General features: G+C 39.6%; 1 protein-coding gene and 1 pseudogene across 5 annotated transcripts in view; one reads left to right on the forward strand and one right to left on the reverse strand.

Annotated features, from left to right (window-relative positions):
- LOC111159728 (BCL2 like 13) overlaps nucleotides 1–26,082 on the reverse strand; it is an 82,563-nt gene that overhangs the window by 40,474 nt on the left and 16,007 nt on the right. Inside the window, exons 3-5 of one of the 5 annotated variants that reach the window (XM_022522296.1) lie at nucleotides 7,980–8,069; nucleotides 4,142–4,298; nucleotides 7–76 (exon numbers count right to left, since the gene is read on the reverse strand). In XM_022522296.1, the coding sequence (XP_022378004.1) occupies nucleotides 7–76; nucleotides 4,142–4,298; nucleotides 7,980–8,069 (317 nt within the window). Of the gene's footprint in view, nucleotides 1–6; nucleotides 77–1,707; nucleotides 1,838–4,141; nucleotides 4,299–5,389; nucleotides 5,420–7,979; nucleotides 8,081–26,082 lie in introns of those variants that run through there. The other 4 variants (XM_022522297.1, XM_022522301.1, XM_022522299.1 and 1 more) reach the window with 4 other exon arrangements.
- On the forward strand, nucleotides 17,191–17,360 carry LOC111159729 (annotated as a pseudogene).

Below are 26,082 nucleotides of genomic sequence, written 5' to 3' on the forward strand. Positions count from 1 at the left end.
TAATACCTTATTCCAGCCGCTGGCATGAATTGTGGTCTCCAGTGTACATTCCCGATATGCCTGATATGTCACTGGCCTGTAGAGATTTTTTTTTAAAAGTCTGGGTCACAAAGAAGGAAAATTCTAGATTTCCAGATGAATAAATATACAGTCACTATTCTATGTTGAATTTTCTCTAAAGTACCAAAAAATATTCAGTATACTGTTTTGTATGAGACATGGCTTTTAGCATTTGGTATGCATTTACTTTAAGCATTCCCTATTGGCGGAGAGGCATGCTATCAGCTTGGGAAAACAGCTAATAACATAACAAGATAATAATAAATAATAACACTTTAAAAATAATTGTTTGAAACTTATCCAAGAGGATTTCCATGTTGCAGATAAGCACACATTGGGTTATTAAAGTAAGATAAAACAGTAACAAAAATGATCTCATCAGTGAAAGCACAATTTTAACTTTTTAAAAGGCAAAAAACCTCAAACACCTCAAAATTAAACATGTCACTGAAAGACCTCTCAAACTGAGGATATAAGGAGTTGTACTAAACAAGGCCAGTAAACAGAGCTCTATTTTTGACTTGGCGTCTTATGACATGAAATCCTGGAGGGCAGAGATAAGCCTTTCTGATTATTTCCATGTTAAGTTCTAGTCATACCAGAACTGAAATCACAGTGATGACAACACTCAGTAATTTACTGATGGACTTTAGGTACTATGTATAAGACTTGGTTTCATTTACAAATTAACAACCACCAACAACAAAAAAAAATACTTTGTACCAAGTAGCATATCACATTCAATAAAATTTACCCCTCACTTCTGTTGGCAAACTAATCACATATACATAAAAAAGGAAAGAATTCTTGCTTTTATAGGATTTTAAAATCCATTCCAAAGGCATGTTCTCATCTGACTCTGGTCTGTGATTTCCTCAGCCTATGAAGTTTAATAATGGAGGACAGCTACCACTTATCAGTAGCCTACTGTTCAGTTTTATATTATTATATATTTATATTTTACATTACATACTATCCTTTTATACATTAGGAAACTGAAGTTCAGGAAAGCTAAGAAACTATCCCAAATGCACACAGCTGGCAAGCAGCAATACAGGAATTCACACCCAACTAGATCTGGGTCCAAAGGCCACACTACTCCTATTTTAAATTAGGATTTGAAACATGCCACAATAATGTCTCAATGCCACATGTGGTTAATGGTCATCTGAAATGTGGCTAGTGATATGCTGAAAGCACAATATACACACTAGATTTCTAAGACTTAGTAAGGAAAAAAAATGTAAAATAGCTCAGTGATATCTTTATATTGAAAACCTGTTAAAACTGTAATATTCTGAATATACTAGGCTGAATAAAATAGATTAAAAATATGGTTGCTAGGAAATTTTAAATTGCATTTCATGACTTGCATTTTATCTGTTGTACAGTGCTGGTCCACATACTTCAGAAACCAGTTCTGTTGACACAGGTATCATTCTTTCACACAAGTCAATATAAAATCAATACCACAGTGATGCTGAAAGGAGGTTAAGATATATGGATGACCTTTTTAGGAAGATGTTGTGTACTATCTTACTGATATTATATTACCATTAAAGTAAGCTTAGAATTTTTTAGAAGCCTTGGGCTTAAGTAGTACATAGTTATAAAACTTGAACTTCAGATACTATATAGTCTACCTACCTATATTCTCCCTGAAGTTTACTTGCGTCTATCAGTCCCTTCACTTCCTTTCCTGAACTGTTTGATGCTGCTGTGGGTCACAGTAGTCCTTATTGGTAGTCTGTCTATCAGGCTAAAGTACGTTAGCATCCTTCAGAATGAAACATGATTTGAATCATTATATGTACACACATACATGCACATAAAAGATCCATCAGACTAAAATAAAACATTCAAAGGAAATCTAAAACATAGAAAAGCAACTAGCTGAAAAATCGGTTCTATCTAATGAGCTATCTGAACAGAGCAAAGAAGAAAAAGGGGCAGAGGGAACTTTTTCACACTGCTGGTACTTGGCTATCCGATGAGTTCAGGATTAATTTCCCACCTGAACAAAATTGAAAGAGTAGGTGGTATTTTCCATCTTACAAATTATTCCTATTAACCGGTATATAATACTTCTAGTTCATCATCAGTTAGATACTTTTAAGGTATTAATAATAAAGCTTAACAACTTTCAAAAGTAGATTACTGAAAAAAAATTTATTCATAAAGAGGCCTGACTCTGATATACAACCAGAGGTACCAGTTTAAAAAATAATTATGTCAGGAGTGCCTGGCTGTTTCAGTCCGTGGCGTGTGTGACTCTTGATCTCAGGGTTGTGAGTTTGAGTCCCACCCTGGGTGTAGAAATTACTTAAAAACGAAATCTTTAAATAAATACATAAAAATAAAAATAAGAAATAGTCAGTATTCAGGGTTTGGAGGGTAAAAACACCAAGTGTTCACCTAACTATATATTTTTTAATATAATTTACTTTACAGTGAGAAGCTATCAATTTTTCCTGTAGATTATGAAAAGGATGCCAAGAAAGTATTTTACCTATATGATACTGTTCTTCAGAGAGCTTATAATACCCCAGTAAAGTTAAAGTTAATAGATGGGGAAATTTCGATATAGAATGAAATGGTTACGGGGCACCTGGGTGGCTCAGTGGGTTAAAGCCTCTGCCTTCGGCTCAGGTCATGATCCCAGGGTCCTGGGATCAAGCCCCACATCGGGCTCTCTGCTTAGCAAGGAGCCTGCTTCCCTTCCTCTCTCTCTCTCTGCCTGCCTCTCTGCCAACTTGTGATCTCTGTCAAATAAATAAATAAAATCTTAAAAAAAAAAAAAAGAATGAAATGGTTAGCCACAAATAGTTTTTATCAAAGTTACAGACAGAATTTTTTGTCTTCTACTTCTCAGTTATTTTACTCCCAATCCCAATAGCTTTTACAAGCTTTTTTGGTTTTGGCAAAACAGTAGGTTTCTTTAAATCTTACATGAAACCTCAATTTAAAAAATGTATGAAAATATAGCTATTCTGGTTTAAGAAGCGTTAGCAAAGGCCTAACAAACCCCACCCACTCACCCTGTCCCTCACATTCTCAGGGCCCCTAAACTCCAGAGAACACTCTTTGAAGTCACCACTGTACAACCAAATTTCCTATCTAAGTTTTATTTTCTGACACCCATAATCTTCTGTTCACATCTTTTAAAATTTTTCTATATATAAAGTTAAGAAAGTCCAAATATGATTTCATTTCAGTGTCTTATACATAACTTGGATTTTTTACATTTGCTATTGGCAGAAACAAAATGAATTCTCCTTAAACTCCCAACTGCTTCCTTCTAATAAATGGCAACATACAACCTTTGGTTATGTGAAAGTAAGGAATTACCTTACTACATCAGTAATCTGGCATCTCAATTTTGACCCTTTTAGTGAAGAAACAGTCTTCATCCTGTTTCACGTGTCATCCTTCATTAAAACAATTTTTTTCTAATTCGTATCAATTCTTCAATGATTCTCAGCAAGGAATTAAAGGAAAAATTTTTAAGATGTACAATAAATGACTTGGTTCTATTTTAATGTACTTTCACTGCAAGCTTCTTGCCTTGAGCTTTAACAGTTAAAACCATAGTTAGCAGAGAAGTTCCCACTCTAAGAATGTGGCAACAGTGTCATGGACAGATGTACAACTGCAAAGTTTAGCAACATTTGGGATACCTAAACTACTGATACGATGTTAACCCTACATTACAATGCATAAAACCCTAACCATTATATTTATGTTGGCCCCCAGACAGAATCGTAGAGAAAAGTGGTCAGGACAAGTGAAATAGTTCATATTTACACTTACAAAGCAGTGAAAGCATCTGCTGAAACCTGACAGTTCAGGAAGTAAACATAAATGATCAAATCCATGTCAGAAAAGTTAAGTCACCCCTTTGATGTAAAAGTTGTCACTCAAAACACAAACAGATGCCTCAGGAAAGCAAAGACAGAAAAAGGGAAGTGAGAAAAGAAGTAACACCGTTCACCTAAAACAAAGCCTTAACCAATCCAGTGCTACATGAGAGATCCAGAGACTATTTTAGAGAAGCACGTTCCCCTCAGCAATGGTAACTCACTGGCTGAGGAGCATTTGCAACGCCTTTTGTAGAGGCTCCTTCAGTTCCTGTAAGACCTTTTCCCCAAGATGAGCCAAGCAGTCTTCCACGGAGCTTTCTGGGTTAGCAGGGCTGAACACAGGAGAAGTATGACGGTCAAAGCCTGTGCTGGTGAATGCTGAAGACAGGGTAAAAACAAAACAAAACAAAACAAAACAAAACAAAAAAAAAAAACAACAACCCTATTTTAATAAATAATACCAAAGTTGTGCTGCAAGCATGCTTGGTTGGCTCAGTTGGAAGAGCTTGGGGTCAGGAGTTCGAGCCCCACATTAGGTGCAGAAATTACTATAAAAAAACAAACAAACAAAAACCTAAAAACCCAAAAACTTAAAATTTGAAGAAAAAAAAGTTGTGCTATAAAAACTCAAGGGATTGGGGCGCCTGGGTGGCTCAGGGTTAAAGCCTCTGCCTTCAGCTCAGGTCACGGTCTCAGTTCCTAGGTTCGAGCCCCACATCGGGCTCTCTACTCAGCAGGGAGCCTGCTTTCCCCTCTCTGCCTGTCTCTCTGCCTACTTGTGAGCTCTCTCTCTGTCAAATAAATAAATAAAATCTTTAAAAAAAACACAAAACCTCTTTAAGACGTCTACTACTGGAAACAACCTAATGGTTATAAGCCACTTAAAAAGGTCAATCATTATGCAATATTAATCTTTCCAGAACACAAGGCTTCATATTTAGATATTTTTTTTAAAGGAAAGATTTTTACAGAAAATCTTAGTTTTACAAGAAAAAAGACTAAACTGACTGCTAAAACACAGAAGCCAAGGAGCACCTGGGTGGCTCAGTCAGTTAAATGTCCAACTCTTAATTTCAGCTCAGGTCATAATCTCAGGGTTGTGAATTCCAGCCCCATGACAGGCTCCAATCTCAGGAAGGAATATGCTTAAGACTCTCTCTCTCTGCCTCCCTCTGCCCCAACACCCACTTTCGTGTGCCCATGCTCTCTCCCTCTCAAATAAATTGAATCTTTAAAAAAAATACACAGGAGCACCTGGGTGGCTCAGTTGGTTGGGCATCTACCTTCAGTTCATGATCCCAGAGTCCTGGGGTTGAGCCCTATGACAGGCTCCCTGCTCAATGGGGAGTCTGCTTCGCCCTTTCCTCTGCCCCTCCCCCCGACTTGTGCTCGCTCTCATGCACACTCTCTATCAAATAAATAAATAATTTTCTAAAAATTACACAAGCTAATTTAGTACGTTAACATACCAGTTTCATGCAAGAATGGTAAATGGAGGGCACCTGGGTAGCTCAGTGGGTTAAGCCTCTGCCTTTGGCTCAGGTCATGATCTCAAGGTCTCTCTCTCTGTAAAATAACTAAAATCTTAAAAAAAAAAAAAAAAGAATGATAAATGGAAAGCAACTTCTAGCTCTATCATCCCACTCTTAGTATTGTGGGATTTTTTTGTGTTTTGTTTTTGTTTTTGTTTTTTAGTATTTTGTTTTTAAGATTTCATTTTTATCTTTATAAATATGACACTTTTTTAAAGATTTTTATTTATTTATTAGACAGACAGAGATCACAAGTAGGCAGAGAGGCAGGCAGAGAGAGAGGGGGAAGCAGGCTCCCTGCTGTGCAGAGAGCCCAACACGGGGCTCCATCCCAGGACCCTGAGATCATGACCTGAGTCGAAGGCAGAGGCTTAACCCAATGCACCCCTAAAAATATGACACTTCTTTTTTTTTTTTTTCCCAAAGATTTTATTTATTTATTTGACAGACAGAGACCACAGGTAGGCAGAGAGGCAGGCAGAGAGAGAAGGAAGCGGGCTCCCTGCCTCGAGCAGAGAGCCTGACGTGGGACTCGATCCCAGGACTCCGGGATCATGACCTGAACCGAAGGCAGAGGCTTTAACCCACTGAGCCACCCAGGCGCCCCAAATATGACACTTCTTAAGCTAGATTCTAATCAGTTTATTCCACCTGATGGGATGAGTCGATTACTCTCATTATTTTTTTTAAAAGATTTTATTTATTTATTTGACAGACAGAGATCACAAGTAGGCAGAGAGAGAGGGTGAAGCAGGCTCCCTGCTGAACAAAGAGCCTGAAGCGGGGCTCAATCCCAGAACCCTGGGATCATGACCTGAGCTGAAGGCAGAGGCTTTAACCCACTGAGCCACCCAGGCACCCCTCATTATTTTTTTTAAAAGCTTTTTATTTAAGGGGCACCTCGGTGGCTCAGTTGATTAAACACCTGCCTTCAGCTCAGGTCTTGATCTCAGGGTCCTAGAATCCAGCCCTGCACTGGGCTCCCTGCACAGCGCGAGTCAGGCTTCTCCATCTTCCTCTCCCTCTGCCTGCCCACCCCCTCCCAGTTCATGTGCACATACACTCTTTCTCTTTCTCTCAAATAAATAAATAAATATTTTTTAAAATAGCTTTTTAATTCCAGTATAGTTAACATATAGTGTTATATTAGTTCCACATGTACAATATAGTGATTCAACAATTCTGTATCTTTCATTCCCTTTTTTATTTTATTTATTTATTTTTAAAGATTTTATTTGTTTATTTGACAGACAGAAATCACAAGTAGGTAGAAAGGCAGGCAGAGAGAGAGGGGCGGGGAAGCAGGCTTCTCACTGAGCAGAGAGCCCAATGCGGGGCTCGATTCCCAGGACCCTGAGATCATGACCTGAGCTGAAGACAGAGGCTTTAATCCAGTGAGCCACCCAGGTGCCCCTCATTACCTTTTTTATTTTTTATTTTCATTCCCTTATTTATTTATTTATTTTAAATTTTATTTATTTCTTTGACAGAGACAGATCACAAGTAGGCAGAGAGGCAGGCAGAGAGAGGAGGAAGCAGGCTCCCCGCTGAGCAGAGAGCCCGATGCGGGACTCGATCCCATGACCCTGAGATCATGACCTGAGCCGAAGGCAGAGGCTTTGACCCACTGAGCCACCCAGGCGCCCTCATTCCCTTTTTTAAATGAAACTTTGCACTCAACATTCCTGAGCATGGATATTTTATTTTATTTTTATTTTTTAAAGATTTTATTTATTTATTTGAGAGACAGAGAGAGAGAGAACACAAGTGGTGGGGAGGGGCAGAGGGAAAAAGAGAAAAGCAGACTGTCAAGCAGGAAGCCTGATACAGGGCTTGATCCCAGGACTCAGAGACCATGACCCAAGCTGAAGACAGACCCTTAACCGACTAAGCCACCAGGCGCCCCATGGATAAAGTTTAAAACTATGAAGGTGATGCAAGTATAAAATGTTGCACATGAAAGAAGCAATCACAGCTTCTCTCTTCTCAGCTCAAACTACCAACTTCTCATCTGCTTCCTTACTCCATGTTATACTGCCATGCTCTAACTGGGGGAAGAACAGGCAGAATCATTGTTGTTCCAAGGTACAAATGGGACACAGGGCACAGAATCCCAGTAAAGCAAGCAGCTAGCACCCACCCACCACAAAATTACATGTATATTACTCTTACAACTATCTATAGCATACATACATGCAAAAATGGAAACTTACTTACAATTTCCCCTTTAATGTTATTAATTTTAAAAACACCAATACAAATCAAATGACATTAAATGGTAAGTACCTGCACATGATTGTTTGGTCTATTACTTAACACCAGGAAAAGGCTGTCAGGTATGGTTTGGAAACATTTATAAACCTATCGCCCAGGAAAGAAAAAGGATACCTTCTTGTTTCGCCCTTATAATTCTATACCAATGAAGCTGTGTAATGTTGAGAATGCTCTACTGTAAAATATCAAACCAAAGAGTAAACTACACCAAACGGAGTCCATTAATTACCTAGGAAAATAAGAATAAACAGACCTTCAGAAATTTCTTTGTCCAGGGATTCTAGCTCTTCTTCGATTTCGGTTTTAACTTTTAATAAAACTTCCTGATCCAGAGGTTGTGAAGCTATGAGAGAGAGAGAAGCCATTAGAATATAGGTAGTATTTTAACTGTTTAAGTCAGAAAATACAAATCAAAACTCATTATCAAGGCTACTCGGCTCAGAGATACTTAAAGATGAGAAAGTTGAAGCTTGGGTAGGTTAGACCACCACAACGGAGGAGCTGTGAATTGAACTCAGATTCTGAATCTAAAACCTGAAATTTTGGGGCGCCTGGGTGGCTCAGGGGGTTAAAGCCTCTGCCTTCGGCTCGGGTCGTGGTCCCGGGGTCCTGGGATCGAGCCCCGCATCGGGCTCTCTGCTCAGCAGGGAGCCTGCTTCCTCCTCTCTCTCTGCCTGCCTCTCTGCCTACTTGTGATCTCTATCTGTCAAATAAATAAATAAAATCTTAAAAAAAAAAATTTAAAAAAAAATAAATAAAACCTGAAATTTTTATAAAATATAAAATCTGAATATCAAATCATTAATGCAGGGGTGCCTGGGTGGCTCAGTTGGTTGGCTGTCTGCCTTCAGCTCAGGTTGTAGTCCCAGGGTCCTGGTATTGAGCCTGGAGCTGGGCTCCCTGCTCAGCAGGGTCTGCTTCTCCCTCTCCCTCTGCCCCTCCCCTCCACTCATGCATGTTCTCTCTCTCTCTCTCAAATAAATAAACGAAATGTTTTTTAAAAAAAATCATTAAGGGGCGCCTGGGTGGCTCAGTGGGTTAAGCCGCTGCCTTCAGCTCAGGTCATGATCTCAGGGTTCTGGGATCGAGTCCCGCATCGGGCTCTCTGCTCAGCAGGGAGCCTGCTTCCCTCTCTTTCTCTCTCTCTCTGCCTGCCTCTCCGTCTACTTGTGATCTCTCTCTGTCAAATAAATAAATAAAATCTTAAAAAAAAAAAAAAATCATTAATCCAGGTTGTGTCCTCCTCATCTTCTCGTTGGGAAGCTAGGAAGGAAATATCTCAGAAACATTTCTGACATAATAATAGAAAAAGAAACCTGAAAAGTTGTCTCAATAAGTGATAAATGTCTTCAAAAATTGATATTCATGGTCCCTTATCTTCACATCTGCATGCAAACTGCAGCTCAAGAGAAGGCCTATTATCCTTGAAAGATTTATATCTTCCAACTTAAGAGAACTCTGAGTATACCAAAAGTACTGACCACAAGCGATTATCATGCAGTAAAAGGAAAGGAAGGTCTTGGTCTGTGGCACAAAATGGAGAACAAATGGGAAGAGCAGCTCCAAAGGAGAAAATGAGACAAGATGCTTTAAAATCTACTAATTTCTCCTGCCTCAACATTTCATCTAAAATACTGACTCCAAATATGACACCCTACACCTCTCACATTCAGAATCTATTTACAGACACATTTCCAGTGCTTTTTCAATGGTTTATATCACTGTTTTCTACCACTGATAAGTTTTAGAAAGAGATGGATTTATCATTTGCGTATTTCCATTTTCTGCAAGCAAATAAATGCAGAATTAAAAGATGAGCTTATTAATTTAGACCAAGTAACTTGATTTTTTAAAGATTTTATTTTTAAATAATCTCTACACCCAACATGGGGCTCAAATTCACAACCCCAAGATCGAGTCCCATGTTCTACCAACTGAGCCAGCCAGCACCCCTAGATGAAGAAAGTTGATTATTATAGCATACCTATGTCTTTAAAAATACCTCTGAAAAACAAAAGGCTGAATATTTCAACATTTCACAGATTTTTTTTTTTAAAGATTTTATTTATTTATTTTACAGACAGAGATCACAAGTAGGCAGAGAGGCAGCAGAGAGAGAGAGGAAAGCAAGCTCCCTGCTGAGCAGAGAGCCAGATGCGGGGCTCGATCCCAGGACCCTGGGATCGTGACCTGAGCTGAAGGCAGAGGCTTTAACCCACTGAGCCACCCAGGCGCCCCATTTCACAGATTTTTTAATTAGTTTTCAAATTTAAAGTTGACAAAAACAATTTTCCTTTAGGTAACATAAAACACTTTCCTTCTGAGCTGAGACTAACCAAAATAAAACTTAAAATAATTTTTTGTGAAAAAAAAGTAGTTTCTTAGGAATTTCTTTTTTTTTTTAAGATTTTATTTATTTATTTGACAGACAGAGATCACAAGCAGGCAGAGAGGCAGGCAGAGAGAGAGGAGGAAGCAGGCTCCCTGCTGAGCAGAGAGCCCGATGTGAGGCTCAATCCCAGGACCCTGGAATCATGACCTGAGCTGAAGGCAGAGGCTTTAACCCACTGAGCCACCTGGGTGCCCCACATAAATTTTCCATCTTACCTAAGTGTGTAGTTCAGCTGTATTACTTACATTCATAATATGCTACATCACCACCATCCATCCCTAGAATTTTCTCCACCTTTTTTAAGGATTTATTCTTTAAAATTATTTATTTGAGAGAGAGAGAGAGAGAACAAGCTCAGGGGAGGAACAGAGGGAGAGGAGTAGAATACTCAGGCAGATTCCCCACTAAACACTGAGCCTGACACAGGGCTCAATCCCAGGACCCTATCTAAACTAAGATCATGAGCTAAGCTGAAACCAAGAGTTGGACACTTAATCAACTGAGCCACCCAGGGACCCCAAGAACTTTCTACATCTTGAAAAATGAAACTCTACACCCATTAAACAATAACTCCCCATTTCTTCCTTCCCCCTGCCCCACCCCAGCTTCTGGCAACCACCATTCTACTTTCTGTTTCTCCAATTTGACTACTCTTAAGTACTTTATATGTGGAATCATACAGTATTTGTCTTTGGAGACTGGCTTATTTTGATTACAGACAGACTTCTAATAAATCTCAAGTACTGTTTGTAATTGTAACAGGGTTTCCTTTTATTTCTTTTAAGATTTTATTTATTTATTTGAAAGAAAGAGAGACACAGCACAAGTGAGGGGAGGAACAGAGGGAGAAGGACAAGCAGACTAAGCTGAGTGCACAGCCCGACACAGGGCTCGATCCCACGACTCTGAGATCATGACCTGATGATCCAAAATCAAGAGTAAGGGCGTCTGGGTGGGTCAGTCATTAAGTGTCCACCTTCGGCTCAGGTCATGATCCTGGGGTCCTGGGATCGAGCCTCACACCAGGCTCCTCGCTTGGTGGGAAACCTGCTTCTCCCTCTTCCACTCCCCCTTCTTGTGTTCCCTCTCTCGCTGTGTCTCTCTGTCAAATAAATAAATAAAATCTTTGAAAAAAAAATCAGGAGACATGCACTCAAAGAACTGTGCCACCAAGGCGCCTCTAATACAGTTTCCTTTCAGAGATAATTAAAAAAAAGAAAAAAGAGAAAAGAAAAATACACACACACACACATTCTGACAGCTCTGCAACAGCACTGATTAATGTAACTATACTAGGTAAAGTGACCCCCAAAATATATTGTGACATTATTAAAACAAGGCAAACACAGACTGGGAAACTAATTTCAGGTCAATCTTATTTCTTTCAATGAAATTATCTCTCTCCCTTCCGGCTTCCTGGAAGGAAGATCTATAAAGTGGAAGATAAGCTTTGGATTCAAGCATTCCAGCTCATCACTACATGTGACCTTAGGAAAATAATCTTCTTGAGCCTTTCCTCTTATGTAAATGGGAAAATAAAACCTACCTCAAAAGAATGTTGTAAAGGCTAATAAGATAAGCCCCATTACATCGAAAATGCTCAATAGACAGTAGCTCTCACTCACCAGTCCTTTTGGTTCCCTAAAATGTTGTTACTATTTGACAGTGATCTTTCCCCAAATCTTGTCTCTGTAAACACAATCAGTTCATCATAGATTTCTAATCAATGATGCTTACACAGAATCTGTTTTCAATACTATAAGAGTTTGAATCAGCAGAACCAATCTTCTGATAGCCTACATAATGCCAAGTAATGTGAAACACAGAGTTATTATCTTATATTGTATATGGCTTAATATCAATTGATCTAAAAGTTATCTTTTTTCCCCTGAACACATATCCAACAGAGTTAATTTACATTAAAAAATTCAGAAGGAAGGTGGGATGCCTGGGTGGCTCAGATTGTTAAGCATCTGCCTTCGGCTGAGGTCATGATCCCAGGGTCCTAGGATCAAGTCCCACATCAGCCTCCCTGCTTAGCGGAGGGTCTGCTTCTCCCTCTCCCTCTATCTCTCCCCCACTTGTGCTCTTTCTCTCTCTCAAATGAATAAATAAAATCTTAAAAAAAAAAAATTCAGAAGGAAGGTTAAGTTTTTAAAATGTGAGGGCACATTTCACAATAAATTCATCTGGGAAGTTTTACTAAGAAGTTACCCTCCTGAATATAAGAAATTCCACGGTTTTCTGTTTTCCGGGTGTGACTGGTCTCTTGCCTTCAAACTTTTCCCAAGCTAAAATAATCTCTTACATTCAACAACGTAAGAATTTTGATCAGTCATTGAATTACAGTGAATGAGAGTGTTTTTAAGAGAAATCTTTCTTTTGGGGGTGCCTGGGTGGCTCAGTGGGTTAAAGCCTCTGCCTTTGGCTCAGGTCATGGTCCCAGAGTTCCGGGATCAAGCCCCGCATCAGACTCTCTGCTCGGAGGGGAGCCTGCTTCCTCCTCTCTCTCTGCCTGCCTCTCACCTACTTGTGATCTGTTTGTCAAATAAATAAATGAAATTTTTAAAAAATAAATAAATAAATAAATAAAACAATCTGAGGCCCCTTAAATTTGACTTGTAGTCAGTGAAAAGACAAAAAAAAAAAAAAAAAAAAGAGAGAGAGAGAGCGAGAGGAAAAAAAGAAATCCTTCTTTTACCTGCTTGTGATCCTTCAATCATATTTCCAAGATAGAAGTAGGATAACAACCATGCTGAGGAAGTTTTGGTTAGCCTTTTAAGTTCTGTAAAAACATTTCACACTTAACATCTGCTAGTTTGTTCTTCACTTGCCCTAACTGGAAATGTAGAGCACCTAAACATTTTGGACTCTTGCTAGAGAATACAACCTGTTGAATCTTTTCTTCTGATAGAGATTTATTTATTATCTATTTATTATTTATTATATATTAAATCTCTATTTATTAATAGAGACTTATTTATTTATTTGGGGAGGAAGGAGCAGAGGCAGAGAGAGAATCTCAAGCAGACTCCCCACTGAGCGCAGAGCCCCACCCAGGGCTCAATCTCACAACCTGAGCCAAAATGAAGTCAGCCCTTCAACCACTCAGCCACCCAGGTGCCCCAAATCTGTTTTTTAGTTGACATGAGAGGTAATCCCTCCATTCCTCTACATTCTAGATTTTATCCTCATAGTAAGCTGGATCATCAGAGAAGTGCATACATATAATCTAGGACCCCATACAGTGTTAATTAGTTGTTTTAACTCGGCTGCACTTTGGTGCCATTTCCTTAGCTTTTAGCCAGAATCACATTAAGAGACAGTGTTTTGAAAGCTAATACCATGTTTGATATTCACAACATCTTCTTCTACATTTCTCTGTGCCCTACATAATAAAGCTCCAAGTGAAAGAAATATCTTTTAAAGAATAATGTTCCACTTAAAAGAAACTAGTATAGCTTCTAGTTATGGGGAAAAAAAAATCTGGAACTAAGTATATCTTCACTTGTTTTTGGCTTTTGCCTCAGAACCAAATAAACTGCTCAAAGCCAGTATTACCATATGGGACCTTAGGGACTAAGGATCTACTATTCCCACTGGAAATGTATAGTTCTCCTACTTTGATTTTATTTACTAGAATATTTTTATTTAATCATTTCATTTAGATTTTTCCATTATGTGTTATTACAAGCCACATTAAGTTATATGTGGTAAGGAATTTTTAAAAAATTCATTCGTATTCTTGCCCTGTATGGAGTCATTGCCAACTTCTTCACTAATAAAAAGGACATATTACCAAAACAAAGAAATAAATAAATAAAATTAAAAAAAAAAAAAAAGGACATATTATAACTACATTTTTACCTAACCTGGACTGCCCTTCCTTTTCCTGATCATTCAAATTCTGTCCATCCCTTCAAGGACCAATTTAAGTCTCTCTACTACTCCACAGTATCTTCTTCAGTGACTACTACTGTATCACTGCTCTTTGAACATTCATATCATTCCTTCTGTGCCACAGAGTTTAACACTGAAGTATATCCTGTCTTATACTGTTCAATGATTTTATAATTTATTATTATTCTGACCATACTATTAACTATTGGAGCTACTCCCTTTGTCCTAGACTTGTGTCAAGCATGGACTAAAAAAGTACTCAAATACTTGTTAGTGATAGCTCTCGCTGTCACTATGATGAAGACTCAAATGACTACAATGTATAGATATACATGTATAGATGACAACATTGCTGGTGAGAGAGGACACTTAAGGGGGGGAAAACAATAAAATTAAAGTTACTCATACATCACGGAATTTTAAGAAGTTATCAGTCTATTTTGAGGCTCGGTCAAATGACAAAAAGTGAGAAGTCATTTTACATAAGACAGTAAGAGTACAAACCAAAAACATATAGAATAGTAACTAGACTATTTATTGTGATAGAATTGTGATAGAGAATATTATAAAAGAGGAATGGAAAGAATAAGACTTCAACTATTATCTCTATGCTTATGGGAGTTTTAGTCAGTGCCTGAATCACTCAATTTTAGATTTGGGAGGATCTGTAAAATAAAGGCCATCTAGTCCATCCTCCTCGTTGAAGAATATAGGACTTACAGAAGTTGAAATGATTCAGCCAGGCTCAAATAAATTATAGAAAAATAAGATTAGAAAGTAGATCTTCTGGGGGCTCATGGCTGGCTCGGTCCATAGAGCATGTGACTCTTGATCTTGAGGTTGTATGCTGGATAAAGAGATTACTTAAAAATCTTTAAGAAAGTAGATGTTTTGAAAAATAAAATTATTATGGAATTCTAAAACACAGTAGTTTTTTATATACAGTGAAAAATAAGGAATACACAAATGTCTTACCTGCCATCTGTCTCTTTTTGGAAAATCTACATACCTAAAACATATACACACCCACACCACCATACAAACACCACACCACCACAAATACTACCACCATGCCCCAAAGTAAATGACAATAATGTCTTGGTTACCATATGCCTCACCCACTAGATTAAAGAAAAGCAGCTGATTAAAGGAGTGTCTATTCTCATGAGACTAATGTGATGCTGATTACACAGGACAAGTTGTCATACTTGATAATAAGCCATGTGGAAAACCTAAACCAGAAAAAGTCTACTGCTGTCAGGACACAAAAGGCTATTTATTTAGCTAACCATTGACATAGACAGATTCAGTGATTTTCATTTAATCAACGCCCCCGAACCCAGACTTTCAAAAGCAAAGAGCTACACAGTAGACCAATGCAGCATAAATCCTCCACTATAAAATAAACCCAGAGAAAAATGATTCAAAGATAAACAGACTTTAGCACACCAAATCCCACCCACTTCAGTGTCAAACCAAGAGTCAAGTGAGTCAGCAATCATCATATTCCAGCCTGAAATACACTCAGGGCTTTCAAAATGAGTATCAGGATCAACAAGTTTAGAACAGCTGTCTGCGGGGCACCTGGGTGGGTCAGTGGGTTAAAGCCTCTGCCTTCGGCTCAGGTCGTGATCCCAGGGTCCTGGGATTGAGTCCCACATCGGGCTCTCTGCTCAGCAGGGAGCCTGCTTCCCCCTCTCTCTCTCTCTGCCTGCCTCTCTACCTACTTGTGATCTCTGTCAAATAAATAAGTAAAATCTTAAAAAAAAAAAAAAAGAACAGCTGTCTGGGCAGAGCAAATACTTTCTAAATCTATGGGTCTCCAAACTGAACACACATTAAAATTACTGAGCAAATATATTAAAAATACAGATTCCCAAACCCCATCATGGAACATCTGTTTTAACAGGTCTAGGGTAGGGCTCCATGATTTTTTTTTTTTAAGATTTTTATTTATTTGACAGAGATCACAAGTAGGCAGAGAGGCAGGCAGAGAGAGAGAGAGAGAGAGAGAGGGAGGAGGAAACAGGCTCCCTGGTGAGCAAAGAGCCCGATGTGGGGCTCGATCCCAGGACCCCGGGATCATGACCTGAGCTGAAGACAGAGGCTTTAACCCACTGAGCCACCCAGGCCCCCTCCATGATTTTTTTTTAAAGATTAAAAAAATAAAGTTTTTTTTTTTTTCTTTTTAAGTAATCTCTATACCCAACCACGGAGCAGGAACTTACAACCCAAAGATGAAATCACATGCTCTACCAACTGAGCCAGCCAGGTGCACCCATTATCTTTTTTTTTTTTTTTTTTTTTAAGATTTTATTTATTGGGGATGCCTGGGTGACTCAGTCCGTTAAGTGGCTGCCTTCGGCTCAGGTCATGATCCCAGCGTCCTGGGACTGAGTCCCATATCGGGCTCCTTGCTCTGCGGGGAGCCTGCTTCTCCCTCTGCCTCTGCCTGCCACTCTGCCTGCCTGTACTCTCTCTATCTCTCTGACAAATAAATAAATAAAATCTTAAAAAAAAAACCACTTTATAAAGATTTTATTTATTTATTTGAGAGAGAGAGAGTGACAGCAATTGAGAGAGAAAGCACGAGCATTGGGAGGGGCAGAGGGAGAGAGAGAAGCAGACTCCCCGTCAAGCAGGGAGCCCGATGTGGAGGAGGATCCCAGGACCCCATGACCATGCATGACCTGAGGGGAAGGCAGACGCCCAGTTGACGGAGCCATCCAAGTGGCCTCCCATGATCTTTTTAAAATAAGCATTCAGGCAGTTAAGTCTTGACAAACACTGCTCTAGAAAACCCAAATAAGGGGCACATGAGTGGCTCTGTCAGTTAAGCATCTGCCTTCAGCTCAGGTAATGATCTCAGGATCCTGGAATCCAGACCAGCAACGGGTTCTGGCTTGGTGGGGAGTCCGCTTCTCCTTCTGACCAACCCCACATTCATGCTCTCTCTCTCTCTCGCTCTCTCTCTCAAATACATTAATAAAATCTTTAAAAAAAAGAAAACCCAAATAGTCATAATCAAATTAAAAACATCTACTGAACATACAGACAACATTGTTCAATCATTTACTCAATAGCAAAAACAAAAAACCCAAATGATACCATAGTAGACAGACTTTTAAAAGTACAAAATAGTCTTTTGCCTCATTGCATCTGAGAGAGCAAGATGGGTCACTAGCAGCTCTACTGGCGCCATCCCAGGAAATTTGGCCAGCATTCTCATTCTTGCTGCATCTGTCCAAACCTGCGCGGTCTGATCCGGAAATCTGGCCTTAATATGTGCCCCAGTGTTTCCAGCAGTAGGGGAAGGATAAAGGCTTTATTAAGCTGGATTAAGTGAATTTCCTTTAATGGATCATCCAAGAGACCTACCTTAACTGCAGAAATCCAACATACATATCTTCATGCTAACTCACTGCACATAAAAATACTTCAATTACGAATGTTTAAAAAGTAAAAGTACAAAATAGCCAATTATGATGGTAGTTTTCAGACTCAGTGTTCCTACACCCCAAGGTATCCTGTACATGGGGAGACAGATTTGAGAGATGACAGATTTGAAGGAAAAGAATGCAGGGAAATTTCATCATGCACCCACTCAAAGTCTGGTTTCAAGATCAAATATCTGTTCCTAATAGAAAAGCTGAGAAAAGAATGAAACAGTACACATCTCCAGAAATAATGAGCTCTGAATCAAAATCTGGGATGGGGTTATAAGAATCTGTCTTAAAAAGTTGATTTGAGGGGCACCTGAGTGGCTCAGTGGGTTAAGCCTCTGCCTTTGGCTCAGGTCATGATCTCGGGGTCCTGGGATCAAGCCCCGCATCCCGCTCTCTGCTCAGCGGGAAGCCTGCTTCCCCCTCTCTCTCTGCCTGCCTCTCGGCCTACTTGTGATCTCTCTGTCAAACAAATAAATAAGTTCTTTAAAAAAAAAAAAAGTTGATTTGAGATGTTAATACCCTCCAAATTGATCTAGAGATTCAATGTAATCCCTATCAAAATTCCAACTGCAGGGTGCCTGGCTGGCTCAGGCCACAGAGCATAAGACTCTTGACTCTGAGTTTGAACCCCACTTTGAGTGGAAAGATTACTTAAAAATTATGTCTTTTTTAAAAAAGATTATTTATTTATTTATTTATTTGACAGAGAGAGAGAGAGAGAGAGAGACAGTGGGATTATGACCTGAGCGGAAGGCAGACGCTTAACAACTAAGCCATCTAGGCACTCCTTAAAAATTATAATCTTAAAAAAAAAAAATTCCAACTGCCTTTTTTTCAGAAATGGATAAAACAATCCTAAAATTCATACAGAATTGCAAGAGACTCAAAATAGTCAAAGCAATTTTAAAAAAGAAGAACAAAGTAGAAGGACTCAAACTTTATAATTTCAAGACTTACTACAAAACTAGAATAACATAATTATGGAATAAAGACAGACTAATAAACCAATGGAATCTAACTGAGAGGCCAGATATAAATCCATACATTTAAGGTCAACTGATTTTTTTTTTTTTTTAAGATTTTATTTATTTGAGAGAGAGAGAAAAGCATGAGACAGGGAGAGTCAGAGGGAGAAGCAGACTCCCTGCTGAGCAGGGAGTCCAATGTGGAACTTGATCCTGGGACTCCAAAGGCAGTTGCCTAACAAAATGAGCCACCCAGGTGCCCCTAAGGTAAGTGATTTTTGAGAAGGGGACCAAGACCCTTCAACAGGGGAATGAAGAAATTTTTCAACAAATGATGCTGGGATAACTGCATATTCCCATGCAAAATAATGACTCTATATGCCTACTTCATAGCATACACAAAAATTAGTTCTGGGGCGCCTGGGTGGCTCAGTGGGTTAAAGCCTCTGCCTTCGGCTCAGGTCATGATCTCAGGGTCCTGGGATCAAGCCCCACATCAGGCTCTCTGCTCGGCAGGGAGCCTGCTTCTTCCTCTCTCTCTGCCTGCCTCTCTGCCTGCTTGTGATCTCTGTCTGTCAAATAAATAAATAAATAAAAATCTAAAAAAAAAAAAAAATTAGTTCAAATGGATCAAAGAGGGGCGCCTGGGTGGCTCAGTGGGTTGAGGCCTCTGCCTTCAGCTCAGGTCATGATCTCAGGGTCCTGGGATCGAGCCCCGCATCAGGCTCTCTGCTCAGTGGGGAGCCTGCTTCCTCCTCTCTTTCTCTCTCTCTGCCTGCCTCTCTGACTACTTGTAATCTCTACCAAATAAATAAATAAAATCTTAAAAAAAAAAAGATCAAAGACCTAAATTTTTTTAAAGATTTTTAAAAAATAATCTCTATACCCAACACAAGACTTGAACCCACAACCCAAGATCAAGAGTTGCACACTCACCAACCAAGCCAGCCAGGCACCCCGAACACAGATCTAAGTTTAAAAGCTAAAACTATAAAACTCTTAAAAAGGAAACATAGGTGAAAATCTGCATGACTCTGGATAAAGTAATGGCTTCTTAGGTGAAAATGTGCATGACTTCTGGATTAAGTAAGTAATGGCTTCTTAGATATGACACCAAAAACATAAGAAATCGAAGAAAACACAGAAAAACTGGACTTCATAAAAATTAAAAATGTTTGTACATCAAAGTACACTATCAATACAAACAACAGAATGGAAGAGAGTATCTGAAATCATGTGTCTGATAAAGGTCTGGTATCTAAAATATACAAAGAATGCTTAAGGGCACCTGGGTGCCTCAGTCAGTGAAGCATCTGCCTTTGGCTCAGGTCATGATCCCAGAGTCCTGGGATGTAGCCCTGTGTCTGGGTCCGAGCAGAGAGCCTGATTCTCTCTCTCCCTCCTGCTCCCACCCACCTTGTACTCTCTCTCTCCATCTGTGTCAAATAAAATAAATAAAATCTTAAAAATATATAAAAATAAAGAATTCTTATAGCTCAACAATAGACAGAAAACCCAATCAAAAAAGGGCAAAGGATAAGAACAGACATTTCTCCAAAGATATACAAATGACCAATAAGCACATGAAAAGGAGTTCATCATTAGCCATTAGGGAAATGCAAATTAAAACCATAGTGAGATACCACCACACACCCAAGAGAGCAGCTATAATCAAAAATAGCAATGATGGGGGCGCCTGGGTGGTTCAGTGGGTTAAAGCCTCTGCCTTCGGCTCGGGTCATGATCCCAGGGTCCTGGGATCGAGCCCCGCATCGGGCTCTCTGCTCGGCAGGGGGCCTGCTTGCTCCTCTCTGCCTGCCTCTCTGCCTACTTGTGATCTCTGTCTGTCAAATAAATAAATAAAATCTTTAAAAAAAAAAAAAAAAGGAAGCATTATTTAAAAAAAAAAAAATAGCAATGATGGTAAGTTTGACAAAGATATAGAGAAACTAGAACCCCTATACATTGCTGGTAGAAACCCAAAATGATACAACCACTGTGGAAGACAGCTTGGTAGTTTGTTACAAAACTGAAGATACTCTTACCATATGATCTAGCAATCATGCCCCTCGGTAGTTATCCAAATGAGATGAAAACTTCTATCTACATAGAAACTGGCACATGAATGCTTAAAACAACCTTATTCATGACTGCCGAACTCGGGAGCAATCAAGATGTTCTTCAATAGGCACATGGAGAAACAAACTATGGTACATCCATAAAGTGGAATATTACTCAACAATGAAAGAAATGAGCTGTCACAATGAGACACCACACTTCACATCCATCTGGATGGCTATTACGAAACAAAAAAAAACCAAAAAACAGAGAACATATATTGGTGAGGATGCAGAGAAACTGGAACCCTTGTGTATTACTGACGGGAATATAAAATGATGCAGCTACTGTGGAAAACAGTAAGGCAGTTCTTCAAAAACTTAAACGTAGAATTACCATGTGATCCAGCAAATCTACACCTGAGTATATACCCATAAGAACTGAAAGCAGAGACTCAAACAGATGTAACACCAATGTTTACAGCAGCCGTTATTCACAATAGCCAAAAGGGAGAAATAACCCAAATGTCCATCAGCAGATGAATGGATAAGCAAAATGTGTGATATGCATACATTAGACTATTATTCAGCCTTAAAAAAGGAATGAGGGGCACCTGGCTCACTCACTCAGTAGAGCATGTGACTCTTAATCTCAGGGTCATGAGTTTAAGCCCCATGCTGGGCACAGAGATTACTTTAAAAAAAAAAAAAAAGGAATGAAATTCCATCCATCCAATAGCATGGATGAATCCTGGTATCTAAGTGAAATAAGTCAGACCCAAAAGAACAAATATTATTTGGCTCCACTCAAATGAGATGCCTAGGCGAGTTAAATTCAGAGAGACAGAAAGTAGAATAGTGGTTGCCTAGGGCTGAAGGGAAGATAAAAACATGGGGAGTGACTGCTTAATGGCTAAGTGAATAACAAACCAGTAGCACAGGTGCCCTGGGATGGCTCAGTCATTAAGCATCTGCCTTCGGCTCAGGTCATGATCCCAGGGTCCTGGGATCGAGCCCCACATGGAGGCTCCCTGCTCAGCGGAAAGCCTGCTTCTCCCTCTTCCACTCCCCCTACTTGTGTTCCCTCTCTCACTGTCCCTCTCTCTCTCTGTCAAATAAATACATAAATAAAATCTTTAAAAAACGAAAAGCTGAGTGAGTAACAAACCAGTAGCACAGGTACATGTATTTGATAGTCACATTCCTAAGAGATGAACTTACTCTCCTTTCTAACTTAAGAAATGTCTTATTAACAAATCCATATTAATTACTTCAGCAATAAGGTGCTCTGTGTTAGTAAGTGCAAAATTGTGCATAACAGAAGTTATTATTTGACATCAAATATGCAAGTCAGCAAGACTTCTACTAGTCATAATATGTAATCCAGAACAGGGTTTACTATATTCAGCACAAACTAACACTGTCTGGAAGAGTTGGCTGGTTCTGGAAAAGTATAGAGTTAACTATCTATGGAAAAGTCTATAATCAGCACATGACTTGGGAAAAAATGAAAAACATTCAATGTGACAAAAATCTTGTGTCATGAATCGGGTCACCTCCCTTAACCTCTCCTTCTCATGCTTACTGCTTCATGAACTTGAAACAAAACCCTACCCACATTACACCAATGGATGCTACCACAGATCCTATTTATAATAACATGGCATGAGAATAAGTTCTACATCACATTTTAGATAACAAATGGGATAGCAAAGCAGCAAAGACAGCAGTAAGAACCTAATTTTTCCCTCTAAGAAGTTAGTCTTTTTTTTTTTTTTTTTAAAGATTTTATTTATTGGGGCGCCTGGGTGGCTCAGTGGGTTAAGCCGCTGCCTTCGGCTCAGGTCGTGATCTCAGGGTCCTGGGATCGAGCCCCGCATCGGGCTCTCTGCTCAGAAAAAAAGGAAGCATTATTTAAAAAAAAAAAAATAGCAATGATGGTAAGTTTGACAAAGATATAGAGAAACTAGAACCCCTATACATTGCTGGTAGAAACCCAAAATGATACAACCACTGTGGAAGACAGCTTGGTAGTTTGTTACAAAACTGAAGATACTCTTACCATATGATCTAGCAATCATGCCCCTCGGTAGTTATCCAAATGAGATGAAAACTTCTATCTACATAGAAACTGGCACATGAATGCTTAAAACAACCTTATTCATGACTGCCGAACTCGGGAGCAATCAAGATGTTCTTCAATAGGCACATGGAGAAACAAACTATGGTACATCCATAAAGTGGAATATTACTCAACAATGAAAGAAATGAGCTGTCACAATGAGACACCACACTTCACATCCATCTGGATGGCTATTACGAAACAAAAAAAAAACCAAAAAACAGAGAACATATATTGGTGAGGATGCAGAGAAACTGGAACCCTTGTGTATTACTGACGGGAATATAAAATGATGCAGCTACTGTGGAAAACAGTAAGGCAGTTCTTCAAAAACTTAAACGTAGAATTACCATGTGATCCAGCAAATCTACACCTGAGTATATACCCATAAGAACTGAAAGCAGAGACTCAAACAGATGTAACACCAATGTTTACAGCAGCCGTTATTCACAATAGCCAAAAGGGAGAAATAACCCAAATGTCCATCAGCAGATGAATGGATAAGCAAAATGTGTGATATGCATACATTAGACTATTATTCAGCCTTAAAAAAGGAATGAGGGGCACCTGGCTCACTCACTCAGTAGAGCATGTGACTCTTAATCTCAGGGTCATGAGTTTAAGCCCCATGCTGGGCACAGAGATTACTTTAAAAAAAAAAAAAAGGAATGAAATTCCATCCATCCAATAGCATGGATGAATCCTGGTATCTAAGTGAAATAAGTCAGACCCAAAAGAACAAATATTATTTGGCTCCACTCAAATGAGATGCCTAGGCGAGTTAAATTCAGAGAGACAGAAAGTAGAATAGTGGTTGCCTAGGGCTGAAGGGAAGATAAAAACATGGGGAGTGACTGCTTAATGGCTAAGTGAATAACAAACCAGTAGCACAGGTGCCCTGGGATGGCTCAGTCATTAAGCATCTGCCTTCGGCTCAGGTCATGATCCCAGGGTCCTGGGATCGAGCCCCACATGGAGGCTCCCTGCTCAGCGGAAAGCCTGCTTCTCCCTCTTCCACTCCCCCTACTTGTGTTCCCTCTCTCACTGTCCCTCTCTCTCTCTGTCAAATAAATACATAAATAAAATCTTTAAAAAACGAAAAGCTGAGTGAGTAACAAACCAGTAGCACAGGTACATGTATTTGATAGTCACATTCCTAAGAGATGAACTTACTCTCCTTTCTAACTTAAGAAATGTCTTATTAACAAATCCATATTAATTACTTCAGCAATAAGGTGCTCTGTGTTAGTAAGTGCAAAATTGTGCATAACAGAAGTTATTATTTGACATCAAATATGCAAGTCAGCAAGACTTCTACTAGTCATAATATGTAATCCAGAACAGGGTTTACTATATTCAGCACAAACTAACACTGTCTGGAAGAGTTGGCTGGTTCTGGAAAAGTATAGAGTTAACTATCTATGGAAAAGTCTATAATCAGCACATGACTTGGGAAAAAATGAAAAACATTCAATGTGACAAAAATCTTGTGTCATGAATCGGGTCACCTCCCTTAACCTCTCCTTCTCATGCTTACTGCTTCATGAACTTGAAACAAAACCCTACCCACATTACACCAATGGATGCTACCACAGATCCTATTTATAATAACATGGCATGAGAATAAGTTCTACATCACATTTTAGATAACAAATGGGATAGCAAAGCAGCAAAGACAGCAGTAAGAACCTAATTTTTCCCTCTAAGAAGTTAGTCTTTTTTTTTTTTTTTTTAAAGATTTTATTTATTGGGGCGCCTGGGTGGCTCAGTGGGTTAAGCCGCTGCCTTCGGCTCAGGTCGTGATCTCAGGGTCCTGGGATCGAGCCCCGCATCGGGCTCTCTGCTCAGCAGGGAGCCTGCTTCCTCCTCTCTCTCTACCTGCCTCTCTGCCTGCTTGTGATCTCTCTCTGTCAAATAAATAAATAAAATCTTAAAAAAAAAAAAAAAGATTTTATTTATTTATTTCAGAGAGAGAGAAAGAGATCACAAATAGGCAGAGAGGCAGGCAGAGCGAGGGGGAAGCAGGCTCCCTGCTGAGCAGAGAGCCCGATGTGGGACTTGATCCCAGGACCCTGGGATCATGACCTGAGCTGAAGGCAGAGGCTTTAACCCACTGAGCCACCCAGGTGCCCAGAAGTTAGTCTTTCTTTTTAAATACCACAACCTAGAAGGGACACAAATCACACCACTCATATTTCATTGGCTAGGACCAGTCACATGGCCCTGTCTAAATGCAATTTTCCCATGCTCCCAACAAGGAGGTAAGAATTAGGTACAGGTGAACATTAGTAATTGCTATCACAGGAGTCTACCATTCTAGAGTGCCTCAGTTTGAGGAATAAGCATGGCTTGTTTAAAATACTGGACAGTAGAGGTGCCTGGGTAGTTCAGTTATTTTAAGTGTCCAACTCTTGATTTTGGCTCAGGTCAGGATCTCAGGATCATGAGATCGAGACCTCTGTCAGCTCTGTGCTGCTCTGGGCATGGAGCCGGCTTAAGATTCTCTCTTCCTGCTTAAGATCCCCTCTGCCCCTCCCTCTTCACTCTCAAGCTCTCTCCAAAAATTAAAATAAAGATAAAAATTAAAATAAAATAAAATAAAATACAAAACAGTAAGAGATGTCAGGGCGCCTGGGTGGCTCAGAGCATAGTTGAGCTCTGCCTTCAGAGCATGGTTGAGTGTCTGCCTTCAGCTCAGGTCATGATCCTGGGGTCCTGGGATCAAGTCCCACATTGGGCTCCCGGCTCAGTGGGGAACCTGCTACTCCCTCTGCCTCTGCTCTCCCCACTGCTTGTGCTCTCTCACTCTCTCTCTGGCAAATAAATAAATAAAATCTTAAAAACAAAACAGTAAGAGACATCAGATGCTATAACTACTGGGACCAGAGCAAAGAAACCAATGAAAGTTTTATAAAGCAGCCTTAGGGGAATGGAAAAACTGCTGGTTTCCAATGTAAAAGGCAATGTTTGGATGCTCAATATGCTTGCAGCAGTCAAAATGCAGGATGCAGGAGACATAAAACGAAGGAGAAAAATTAGGAGACACTTGCAGTAATTTGAGGCAGGACCTGTAGGATAATGGGAGAATCCTCACAAAATTGGGACAGTTGGTAATAGCTGACAAAGAGGATAAGAGGGGCTCCTGCTGGCTCAGTCAGTAGAGCCTGTGACTCTTGATTTTGGGGTTGTGAGTTCAAGCCCCAGGTGGAGTGTAGAGATTATTAAAAGAAGAAAAAGAAAAAGAAAGAGGGCAGGAAGCAGAGAAAAGGGCTAAAGAATGACTTCTATGTTTCAAGCCTGGGTAGCAGGTGGTATTGTGAACAAATTATTATAAACATAGGGGCTGGCTTAGAAGGGAAAATAAATACCTGACTTCTAGACCTGGGTGTCTAATACTGCACTAATCACTAGTCACATCAGCTTTTTAAAGTTTAAATAGAAATAAAGTTAAAAATTCAGTTCCTTACTCACACT

This window comes from Enhydra lutris, unplaced genomic scaffold (genome assembly GCF_002288905.1).
Source record: "Enhydra lutris kenyoni isolate GAN:26980312 unplaced genomic scaffold, ASM228890v2 scaffoldscaffold69, whole genome shotgun sequence".
Classification (NCBI taxonomy): Eukaryota; Metazoa; Chordata; class Mammalia; order Carnivora; family Mustelidae; genus Enhydra; species Enhydra lutris.